This window comes from Culex pipiens, chromosome 1 (assembly GCF_016801865.2).
Source record: "Culex pipiens pallens isolate TS chromosome 1, TS_CPP_V2, whole genome shotgun sequence".
Taxonomy (NCBI): Eukaryota; Metazoa; Arthropoda; class Insecta; order Diptera; family Culicidae; genus Culex; species Culex pipiens.
Genome location: NC_068937.1, coordinates 120,268,533 through 120,281,364, shown reverse-complemented (window position 1 = coordinate 120,281,364; position 12,832 = coordinate 120,268,533). Strand labels below are relative to the sequence as shown.

The 12,832-nt window shown below is 35.7% G+C and overlaps 1 protein-coding gene across 13 annotated transcripts in view; it reads left to right on the top strand.

Moving 5' to 3' along the window:
* LOC120423960 (peripheral plasma membrane protein CASK) overlaps positions 1 to 12,832 on the top strand; it is a 539,239-nt gene that overhangs the window by 51,480 nt on the left and 474,927 nt on the right. For all 13 annotated transcript variants that reach the window (XM_052709491.1, XM_052709518.1, XM_052709502.1 and 10 more), the window contains one exon: positions 7,057 to 7,162. In XM_052709491.1, the coding sequence (XP_052565451.1) occupies positions 7,057 to 7,162 (106 nt within the window). The remainder of the gene's footprint in view (positions 1 to 7,056; positions 7,163 to 12,832) is intronic.

The following is a 12,832-nucleotide window of genomic DNA, read 5'->3' as shown; positions in this document are numbered from 1 at the left end:
CCGCAGTGATTTTAGTCATAGTTTTTCTTGTTAAAACAGATGTAAGGTGTTCAAACTTTAGTTGCAGATATATTTTTGAAGAAAGCAAATCAATGTTTATATTTTGTTAACTATTTTTATAAGCTTTTTTTTACAAAATAATTATAAATTTTAGGTAAAATTGTCAAAAATCTGTCTGAATCTGTCTAGTTTTGTTTATAAAATTATCGATTTATATTGCATTTTAAACTGAATTAGAGGCATGATTAAAAGTTTTCACATTTTATATGAAATTTTTTCTACTGAAAATGTCTATAAATTTGGAGACGTTCTTGAATTTGGTTTCAAAAACACATAATATTTTTTTAAAACATATTTTACCTTCTCCAAGTAGGAAATTGTTCGAAGAATCCGAAAATGTATTCCGTTTCCCGATTCAAAATCATGTTTATTGAGAAAATCAGGACACTTTGAGAAAATTTAAATAATGCTTTTCATCAGCATTTTTCTAATTGTAGTTAACTAACATTTTAATCTTTTCAATTTTTGTTTGAAAGATTATTCTTGAGGTATTTTGAGCACATCTCTGCCTTGGTCAATATAATTCCATACCATTCCGTATGTATTTTATTTGTACTCTTCGTTTTGCGGAAAAATCTCAAATCTATCAAAGCCACCCCGTTTTACGGTACAATTTTCAAATGGATAGCTGTCAAAACTGTATGAAGACTTGTATGGGTGAACCAATGACACAAAATTGCATCTTTGGTCATAGGGAAGGCCCTCACAAAATTTGAACCAAATAAAAAAATACAAAAATAAAAATGGTCGAAATCGGACGATTTCGTAGAGAATTGTTCAATGGTTTAATTTTCACCTGGATTCCACTTTTTTTTTCAAAAGTTGAATTCCAATCTTAATGTTGGGCAAATTGTCATATATTTGGCAGATTAAGCACTCCCTTCTAACTCCATCCAATTTGCTGACTTATTTTGTAAAATATTTGATACACTTCTAGCAAAACAATGCCAAAGGGCCGTAGTGGATTTGTAAACATAGAGTGTATCTTGCTCGCGCTAGAGAATGTTTACATTTGCCAAGAAAGGGATACACTCTTTATTTACAAACCCACTACGGCCCTTTGGCATTGTTTTGCTAGACTTCCTTTTAAACTATTTCTCACTTGATTTCAGCTGAAGACGCTTTTTACGAGCTGTAATTGAATGTCAATGTACTAATATACCCACATTAGAGGCACGATGGAATTAGATGCTGTTCCCCTATAAAGATTTCTTTTACATATTTCCACATTTCTATATATTCTACATATTCAAGCAAATGTAATTAAATTTAAAAAAATAATTAAAATGGGAAGTATATTTGAAACATTTTCATCAATTCATTTTTTTAAACAACTTAGAAGTTCAACGAATGAATTCGTTATTTTTTTTTGATAAGCATTATTTATCCTGCGCTTCACGCTTTCATTAAAGTCAGGCTCAATTTGTTATTCTGTTTTTTTTGCTGTTGTTGCTGCTACGCATTTTTTCCTGAGCCTTTTTAAAATCATAAATCTGTGTATACGGAAATATCAAAAGCCCATCGTAGGACAGGTGGTTTGCGAAAGCCCGGCTGTAATTAATTTACGATTGTTTCCAGTTGAATTTTCATGGAGATGAACTCAGCTGGTGCGCCGATACGGGAAGATTGTGAAGTTTTACACGATGGGTTGGTGCCGCCCGCGTTAATTAATTTTTCATGAGGAAACCCGTGCAGACGGTAAGAACAAAATTCATGCCATTTCGATAACAAATACTGTTAAAATAACAGAAAATGTTATATCTTCTTGAAAAATCCATTTTTGCATAAGAGTTTAATAACAGTTTATGTCATCATAACAAAATTTGTCATAGGTCTTCAATCCAAAATAACTTGGGAATAACATGTTTTGTCATGGTAGAATTACACCAATTGTTATTAGGATAATAGGATTAGTTGTTAAAATAACAAAAAAAATAATAACATAGATTTGTTTGAAGAATAACTTAAAATGTTATTAGTCTGTTATTACAATAACAATCCAATAAAAAAACATAACGAAGAATAACAAAATTATGTTTTAATAACATAAAATGTTATTGGCCTAGTATTTTCAAATATCAAAAAATGTTATTCCCAAATTATCTCTGTCTGCTCGGGAAGCGGCGAAATTCAGTTATCGTTCATGGCCGATACACTGTTGATTGGCGGGGGCGGTGGATAATGGCACCGGTGGTGGCGTTTTTTGTTGCGTTTAACTTTTTATTTTCTATTTGTCATGCAGTGAGGTTGGCGTAGTAAATTGAAATTTCAAAATTAATTTACCTTTTATAAATTCTGAAATACTCGGTATACTCAGTTAATAACATTTTTATGAGTTTTTTTTTAAATTGAAACCAGGCAATCGATATTTTGAAAAAGTTGGCTGAGGTAAATTTTTCTTAAAACGAACTTTTTTAAAACTGGATTAATTTCGCGTGTGTGAAAAAAAAATAATTGAAAAACAGGAACTCTTTTTTCTCCGTGTATGTATGTATTTTTTGGATAGGGATGAGAGATACACAGGTAGAATAAGTTATTATTTTAAACATTAATGGTTTCTCCAAACAACACGATTGAAGTTCATGCAAAATATTGAAAACGGAAAACGTTTGTCGCCATTTAGAAGGTTTTTTTAAAATAATTTTTCCTTCTGTTGGCAAATCCATTGTTAGAATATCCAATTACATCAAAATGAACTATAGTACAAATCATAGTTGAAAGGTACTCCAAAACTCTTTTAGGTTATAAGAATTACGAAATTTTGAATTGATTATTTACTAATAAAAACTAATTGAATTGAATTGAATTGAAAACGTTTGTTGGTGTTTTCATTCTGAGATGTCTACTAAATAATTAAATTGAAATAATTTTTTTTGCGTAGGTTTTTTTCTACATTAAAACGTACACTTTGTGTTACTAAGTTAAACAAATATTATAAATAAAAACAACTTAATGAGGAAAGGGTACAGCCATAGCTTTTTCACTTCAGTCTGAAGGGAATTTTTTTCGATTGCCAGCATGGAAAAGTGGCACGTGGGTGATGTGAATGGAATATTTAATTGTTTTCTTTTTCTTTCGACGTGTTTCAGGCTGTCTGAACTGAGCAGTCCAAATGTTGTTTGAACTGGCCGTTGATAATTGGAATTGATGATGATGTTGGCTTTGGAAGATTACTTAAAGTACTTCGTAATAGTACACGTGATGGATCATTTTTTTTTTGCCAGCCCAGCTTTCTGTCGGGAGAAATGTCTGGAAATGGCAATTTCTTTTTAAGCTTAGTAAGAATACTCCCTTCTTAATAAAGAGGCAAACAAATGAAACAATTCCAAACTCATTGGGTATTCCTGTTTTTTTTCTTCTACTTTTGCAGCTCAAACTCAATTTATTTCATCAAAGAAAGTGGTTGGAATGATATAAATCATTCCCAATCTAGCTTCGGGCGCTTCTACCGGTGTCAATTAGGAGAAGGCAGTATTATTTTAAGATAGTGCGTCGAGATTGATGCCTTCTAGCTTGGCTAAACAAATTTTGTGAGAGATCTGATGGTTCTTGGAGCCATCGATAGAGACACTTTGCTGGGAAAGTGACAAAGGTGTTCTTAGTGTTTTGAATTCAATCTTATTGTGCTTTCCGTTATTTGGTGATGATAAATTAAATTTACTAATCAAATCACAATTTCGTTTTAAATAGTATTGTAAATTTGTCTTCTAACTCTTACTACACTAATACATCAATCGCCCTGTACATTTTTACAAGTTATCTGGAAAAGGTTTAGTCCCAAATTCCTTCAAAAATCACAATTCCTGGAAAAAAAATCCTCGTGGAATCCCTGAAACCAACCTTTATAATCCCTATCGAGGTTTTTTTCCGTGGGATAAAAAAACTTTTTCTTTCCTTCACGATGAAATCTGAAACCACTAAAGCCTTAAGACGGTTTATCGTCCCTCGCACACCTGTCATCTTTTCACTCCAGGAATTCTAAGCTGGGAACACTCTTCATGTTATCCTAAAAATTGAATCTAACTTATGATGATTTGGTGTTTTGGCCCACGATACACGTTATCCTTTTGTCGCCTCCAAAGATACGATACTTTGCACCATTTTTGATACTATATTTTGCGGTCGATACTGCTTTTGCGGAGAAAAGATCTGAGGGCAAAGTGATACCTTTGTGAGTAATGTAAATTTGCTTACAGCTACACAGCCGTTGATTTTTTATTTTATAAAAAAAAACCTTAAATTTTAACAAAGTCTAACAGATGATTTAAAGTTGAAGTTGATATCTTGCTTATTGAAACTTTTGAAATGATTTTTTTCTCAATTGCATTCTCTGCTTCATCGCTTGCACACCTGCTAGCAGTTTGGACCAGTGAGGTGAAATAAATCAGTTCGAGCAGGGAACTACACTAGGGAAAGACAATGTATATCCGGGTGGTAACGAATCGGGGTGCCTTTTCCCGGTGGATCTAGTTCTTCTTGTTCATCCATATACATAAAGCTCGCTCGGTTGACTCTAGACGTTGTTGATTGTGTCATTCTTGGCGGAGTAGTTTGGGGGACACGAACCGTATGGTGCTTTTCTTGGCATATCGCTCGGGAAAACCGTCGGGAGCTTTTCCACTTTATTTTTTTTTCTGGGAGAAACACTAAAAAACAACTGACATATGCTGCATCGTACACTTCTCCTTCACTCGCTAACAATGATGAAGATGATGAAGAATGACAAATGGGTGTGCATTTGAACTTCAGCATAGTGAAGTCGTTGGAAATTTAATCCAGAACGTAACCACGCGAACAACAACCTATACGATGTAGATGATGTACCTTAGAAAGATATTGTTGTTTTTTAATCGTGAACTTGGGATTTCTATAGAAAATATGACAACAACAACATGTTTGGTTTAAACATGTTAAATTTCATTTAACCATAAGGCCGTTGCAAATATTTTTAGAACTTCAAAATTTTCATGGAAAAAAGGTCTAATGACCTGAATATTTTCAATTCAATTCAATTCGGTTTTATTGGTGAATAATCAAGATACAATGAGTTATTTTGAAGTGCATAACAGAGTTTTGGAGTTCTTTACAGCTGTGTGTTGCATCATAATCCATTTAGGAACAATTATTTCTTTAACTAAGGCACTAGCAAGAGTAAGAAAAAACTATAAAAAAAACTTACAGAAATTGCAAAGGAAAGGGGATAGAGGAAGAGAAAGCTTATATCTAGATCACAGGTAATTTATCCTTTGTAGATGTGTTTGATCATCAGTTCCCCAAGGGCCAGGAATTGTTCTGCCTTGTTCCGGCAGCTCCGAAACCGCGTCATCATCTCCCCCGCGAGAGCAAAGAACTCCGGCAGGGTGAAGAGATCTTCCCCGGTGACTTCTTGCTGGGCCGTACTGCCGCTACCGGCAGCGACCACGCTGGCAAACGAACGCCCCCAACCAGGAGGGAACGCTGAGTTTTCCGCTGGAACCGTACGCTGTCCAGCTGCAGGAACGGCTGCGCTCGTACTTCGCTGAGGAGGGTGGGACGCTTTCTTCTTCCTCTTTTCCTGCTCCTCGAGGTAGGCCTTGCGCGCGACGCATCCGCGGTAATTGCCGGTATGGTTGCCGTCACAGTTCGCGCACTTTACGCGCGGCTTGGTTTGTTCTGCCTTGTCCCTCAAGTCCGCCTTACGTGGCAGTGCGCACGCCTCCGAGAGGTGTGACTCACCGCACTTCACGCAGCGGGGCCGGAGGTTGCAGTTCCGCGAGCCGTGGCCGAATTTCTGGCAACGGTGGCATTGCGCTACGTCCGTCGGGTTCTTGGTGTAAAACCGCCAGTTTACCCAAAAACCGTCCAACGTTTTAGTCCGCCGCAGGTCTTGGATCTTGACGGTGCCGCGGTCGAAGTACAACAGGTACAGTGTGTGTGTACCTGTTACCGTTGTCTTGCGCGAGAGCACTTTAATCTCCCGCGGTTTTATTCCGGCGTCCGAAAGGTGACCCTTCAGGTCGGAGATCGGACGGTCTTGATAACCCTGCAAGACGACCTTAACAGGGGGCTTCTCGGGGTTGAATGTGTAGAAGTTGAAGTTGCTACGCTTCAATTCTTCAAACACATCGTCCGCTAACGTGTCCAAAACAAAAATTGGAGGTGGTCTACGTTCCGCTGGAGAGTTGTTCTTTTTTGACGTCGGCACTTCTTTCCGTGCACGACCATCATCGTCGTCGTCGTCGTCGGTAGTGCTACTACCGTCAGAGTTGTTATTTTCTTCGTCGTCGCTCAGCATCTGGAACTCGTTCCTGATGGGGATGTTGGCGGATGTTGATGTGCCACTAGTCGTGGCACCGGAAGTACCGGAACGGGTTCGCACTGGTGATCTTGGAACATATCCGGGGTGTAGTAACTTTTTGTCGATTCCTTCTGCGCTCACGCTCCCCTGCGCGATGGCGGTCGACACGGCGTTGGTTTGTTTACCTTTTTGCACACGGCCGGTAGACGAACTTCGCGGGGTTTTCGAGGCCGCACTCGAACTGCCACGGCCACGGCCGGCCTTTGGCATGCTGGAGAAGCAAACTCGCGGGTAACCACAATCAATTACGGCGAAAAAACTCGAAAAAACGATGGAGCACTGAGCACTAGCTGCATGCTCTCGTGCGTACACGGAGGGAGCTGACCTGAAAATTTTTTGAAATTCATTTTCCTATTTCGTCAATATACTTTGATATTTTGAAAACTAAATATTGCAAAACATCTGGGCAGGTGTTAAATGCATTTTAAAACACTTTTTTCATTCAAATGTTCAAACCATGGCCTGTAAATATTTTTTTTTATTCTCTTACGCGCCTAGTATTAACTCTTTCCTCCAATTATATACGTCGAGCTTTATGATGGAGGAACGATCCGAGCTGATGTGGATACCCTTTTTTCCCCCTGCACTTTTACTGTCCGTTTTACCCATCATATCATGTTTTTTTTTCTTTCTCTTTCTGTCACTCACATTTTTTACAGATCTGAAACGAGAAGCAACAATATGTCACATGCTGAAACATCCCCACATTGTCGAGCTGCTGGAAACGTACAGCTCCGAGGGCATGCTGTATATGGTTTTCGAATTGTAAGTATATTATTTTTTTGCTTCATTACCTACTTCATAAGTAAGTAATAAGGAATCGTTTTATACAGTATGTAAAAAAAGTATTTACACCCCTTGGGCACTATGCACATTTTGTGATGAAACATGTAAAAAAATTAAAGTTTGACAGGAACCTAGTACTACGTTTTGTTCAGAAACTCATGCCAAACATTTTACTACAAAAAGCTCATGAAAAGATGATTTCTATAAAAAGTTATATAACAAATACTATTACGAAAATAAAAAAGGTGCAAAAAAGTTTGTACACCTTTCGAAAAATTAACATAAATAATATTATTTGTTGACAAATCACCATAAATCCAGTCTCCCAACTCCAAATAGGCATCCTTGACTGATTAAAAGAAGAATTTGGATTGAATATAAAGTTTACTAACTACTTAGTATAAAAGTTTATATAACTCTGGAAATTCTATATAAAACTTATCTAAACCTAATTTTGCAAACTTTTAATTCAACTAAATGTCAATATATTACCATATAATTGCTAAATAAACATTTTGGAGTGGGTATAACACCGTTTTGGGGGTATTTGTATCGATAGAATAGATTTTTCGTTGAAATTTCGTACCAACCCGGACCCCTACGTTTTAAAATACCTAAGCAAAAACGTTGTTATGGTTTCGTTTGAGCAACCTGCCAAAAATGTATGAAATTTCGTAATTTTTGTTCTCGTGGATCAAACTTACTTTTTGCCCAGGTATTCAAAAACGTAGGTTTTAAAGAAAACCTAGATGTTTGGGTATCAAAAGATCGGAAATTTTATGCCCTTTCCGATTCCACATAGGTTGACTTGTGAATCGTGGACCGGTTCGGATGCAGGCGGATTTTCCTACGACGTAATTCCGGGTTGGTACGAAATTCCAACGAAAAATCTATTCTATCGATACAAATACCCCCAAAACGGTGTTATACCCACTCCAAAATGTTTATTTAGCAATTATATGGTAATATATTGACATTTAGTTGAATTAAAAGTTTGCAAAATTAAGTTTAGATAAGTTTTATATAGAATTTCCAGAGTTATATAAACTTTTATACTAAGTAGTTAGTAAACTTTATATTCAATCCAAATTCTTTTTTTAATCAGTCAAGGATGCCTATTTGGAGTTGGGAGACTGGATTTATGGTGATTTGTCAACAAATAACATTATTTATGTTAATTTTTCGAAAGGTGTACATACTTTTTTTGCACCTTTTTTATTTTCGTAATAGTATTTGTTATATAACTTTTTATAGAAATCATCTTTTCATGAGTTTTTTGTAGCAAAATGTTTGGCATGAGTTTCTGAACAAAACGTAGTACTAGGTTCCTGTCAAACTTTAAATTTTTTACATGTTTCATCACAAAATGTGCATAGTGCCCAAGGGGTGTAAATACTTTTTTTACATACTGTAAATGAGCATTTGAAGATGAAAACAACGAAAAACTTGAATAATTCAAATTGGAAACTGCAGTATGAATCACTAAATGTGTTCATACAAACTATAAAGTAAAACCATTCGACTTTCATACATTTTAAAAGAAAAAAAAACTAAAGTTTTCCTAAAAAAAAATCATTGACTTAAGTGTTATGTCTTCTCTTGAGTAATAAATGTGTATGCCTTGTTTAAATAAAAATCCACAAAGTAAAGAAGGTGTTTAATCAAAAGGCTTTAATTTTCCTCTTATTTCTTAATAACATTTTTTTTTATGGCACAAAATTTCTCCACATTATAAGGTGAAATTGTGTCAATTGTGCATATATTCATTGTAAACTTCTCACGTCAATATAAAACTGAAAAAGCACAAATAGGGGAGATGGGAGTAAGACGGCCATTCTAAGGGAGAAGTCTAATAAAATTTACACAACAGATTATTTTGATCTCAAATTACGTACATATTGTTCTACTACTAGTCCATTATAGAAATGACATAATTTAGTTAGTCTAAAAACCAATTTTCAATACTTTTCAGGAATTTTAAAAAAATAATTGAAATCGTATATATATGAAATACGCGGGGTAAGACGGCCACCCATGTGGGGTAAGACGGCCAGTGCTATAAATCAACTTAATAACTTTGCTAAATCCACCCAAATTCCTACAAGGTTGGTTGAACAGACTTCTCTGAACATCATAACTATTTTGGTTGAAAAAATCAGGTTTCAAATGTGAAGAAAAATGCTGTTTAAAAATTTTCATATTTTGGCTCAGTGAATTTCATAATATTGCGACCACATTTTATGAAAAACTTTGAATTTTTACTACAAAACAAACACAATTTGATGCAAAATAATTAGTTTGTGTATTTTGATTAGAATAAGTAAATCAAAATTATGTAAACAATATTAAATTAGCGATTTTTATGAAAAGTTTGATAGGATTTCATACTATTCAATAAGTTTTGCTATATCACAGTAAAGAATGTTGTCGAAACGGTAGTTAACAGCATTTTGATTAAAAATGGATAGTTTTATTGAAAATGCTTTTCCTTATCTACAAATATGTCATAATAGTCAAAAACCGTCAAAAATATAACCTATACCAATTAAAACCTACAAATTACGGGTGGCCGTCTTACCCCCGGAGGAGGTGGCCGTCTTGCCCCCAAATAAATTATTTTTTTAAACAATTTTTGTAAATAGCTCATCGCATTTTCTAAACTTTTTCGAGGGACATAATCTAGGGAAAACTTCAATTTAACATGAAAAAATATTTGAAGACAGGAAAACATATTGTTATCTAACAAAAATGCCTAAGTTGTAATTCATGAAAATTACATCCAGTTTCAAGTTCAAAAATTATTTGTTTATTTTGAGCTATTTTTATACTATTTCAAACAATATTTTTGGCAAAGGTGACTCCATATGCATTATTTAGCATGAGGAACAGTATTGCTAAACATTTTAGTAATATTCATTAGTATACTTAGTAAAACAGTGGGGTGGCCGTCTTACCCCGCCTGGCCGTCTTACCCCCAGCTCCCCTATGTTCTTCTATTCGTTGTCTACTTTAAAATTTCTGCGAAGGTGAAAGCCGTGAAGAACTATGAACATGGTGTTGGAGGGTTTGTCATGAGTTTTTCTTCGTCATCATGTGAATAACACCACACACAAAAACAGGCAGGAAATCTTAAACAAGGCCGATAAAGCGTTTCTTGTTGGGGGTTGCGGATGACGTGGCAGACAAGTGCTCCTTTTGTGGAAAATGTTGCGTTTTTCGATCAGGTGAAGACAAAGTTTATGGTGCGGTTTGTAGGCGTGGTTGGATTAGACTATATTTAGCTATTTTTGGTTTCACACTTGGGTGCTCTCGTTGTAAAGTGACTAGTGTTGAATGTTGACTGTTTTCGTTATGGAATTTTGGCGACTCGGCTTGTCTTTTACAGTAACTAAAAACTAAAAAGTAACTTATTTTCACAATTATTCTGAATGTGTGTTTATCTTTGTTGAAACTATCCGTTATTTTTAGCAGAAAGTCTCACATGTCTGACAGGTGATTCTAATTGTGCCGGCCCATAGTAAGCCTCTCCACGTACCTATTTGTATCACCTTCTGGTCCGTCATAATTACCCAGGTGGCCATTATCTCTTCCTTTTGTACTGTACAGCCCCAGGGAATCATCCTGACCCTAAGACCCGGAAGACGTTTGCTCCTCTTTGTGTCAGGCTTGTGCAAACTTGGCCCGGTGTCGTCATTGTGTCCACCTGCCCCGAGGCTGACTTAATGCAGCTGTGTCCGTGTACATGAGTATGTTTGGCTTTGTGTTGATTCCATCGCAAACCACCCACAAGCCTAAGCAAACATACCGTCGGTGGCATGCTCACTTGACGCAATGTGCTATTTTGATAATTTGATAAGTGCACTCGTGACGAATTATGAAACTAACCAAGCTGATGAAATTCAACTCCTCGATGGATTTTAAAAGATTTGTAAATTCTTAAATTCAAATCTGAAGCAAGGAGAACATGCTGAGCACTGACGGTATGCATTTCTGTTTGTCGACCAGATGTCTAATTGTTTGCTTCAGTCGTGGCGTTTCAATTGATTTATTGTTGACTGTGCAGCATAAGAAGCTCGTATCATTTGAGGTTAGGATCAAAATTGTGCAAGTCGTGAGCGTTTTTCAAAAACGTCTCATTTTGCCGTTGGCGGTATCCTGACAAAACAATAAGCCTAGAATAATATTGTTGCAGCTAGGAAATCCAGGTTGTCAACGTTTTTTTTTCAAGTTTTGTTTTTGGGCTCTGTTTAACAACCTTAATTCGAGTGGTCGGAATTCTCACAAGTTCCATGACATGTTGGTACATTTCGAACGCTGCATTGTGCCGCTCTGATGGAAATGGAAATCCTACGCAGGCAAACTTGAACAAACAGGCTACGATTTTCCAACAAAGCTTCTTGATCCCACACAGAAACTGTGTGTGTGTGTGTTTGTGTGTAGATTAACAAATTTGTACTACCCGAGCAGGGGTAAATAACACGGGAATACCAAATTTTGGTATTACTTGGGCAAATAACAGCGACCAAAATGTGCCCTTGGTTGCCCAGTAATAGATGGTAAAATACCATGAAATCATACCAAAATCTTGTATGTGTAAGGGCACAACAATACCAAACCATGTTATTCCAAGGGTAAAATAATACCTCAAAATAAAACCATTTCAATACCAAGTTGAGGTCTTCTGGATTTTTGAACATTGCTTGAATACCAAAACTTGGTATTGCCATGGTTTTATTTTTAGGTATTCCCGCGCCCTTGGAAAATCATATTTTGGTATTTCTGTGGTCATACAAGATTTTGGTATGATTTCATGGTATTTTACCATCTATTACTGGGCAACCAAGAGCACATTATGGTCGCTGGTATTTGAACAAGTAATACCAAAATTTGGTATTTTCATACCATTTTTAGTGCAGCAGTTGCAGTTGCAGTGAAAAAACGGAAATTATTCATATGCAACAGCCAAATCTACTCACCTGATGATTCCATGTTGTTATTAGTGATATTCTTCACCACACCGAATGCATTTGTCATTCATGAACGGCCTGTGCTTAAAGTTCTTGAAGCTTCTAAAAAATAACAAGATTGAAAAATAAGTATGAAACTGAATTGAAATTCACCAAAATTCATTAATCTGTCGATTGACTCGTTTTTCAAAGTATTTGGTTATCCCGACTTAGAGATATTTCAACGTTTTTGAAAAAAATATTAGTGGGTATATCACACTAATTTTTAAAATCATCTTTAACATTTTTGGGTTTCAAGTCATTTTAGCGCAAAATTAATTAACTCGTAAAATTTTTTTAACAAATTTCCCATAGTTTCAGAGGAAATTGATGAAACCTATCAATATTCAAATAATACCAAAATGTGCCATCCTGACTTAGAAAATTTTCCACAATTTCAAGTCATTTCTGTAGGGGGTATATCAAAAGTGTTTAAAATAAAGTTTGAAATTTCCGGTTTTGAATGAAAGCATTCGCTTTTAGACACCATTTTAGCGCAAAATTAATTATTTGGTCAAAATTGGTCAAAATTTTCCCATAGTTTCAGAGGAATTTGATAAAACACTTTAATACCAAAATAATACCAAAATGTTGCATCCTGACTTAGAAAATTTTCCACAATTTCAAGTTATTTCTATAGGGG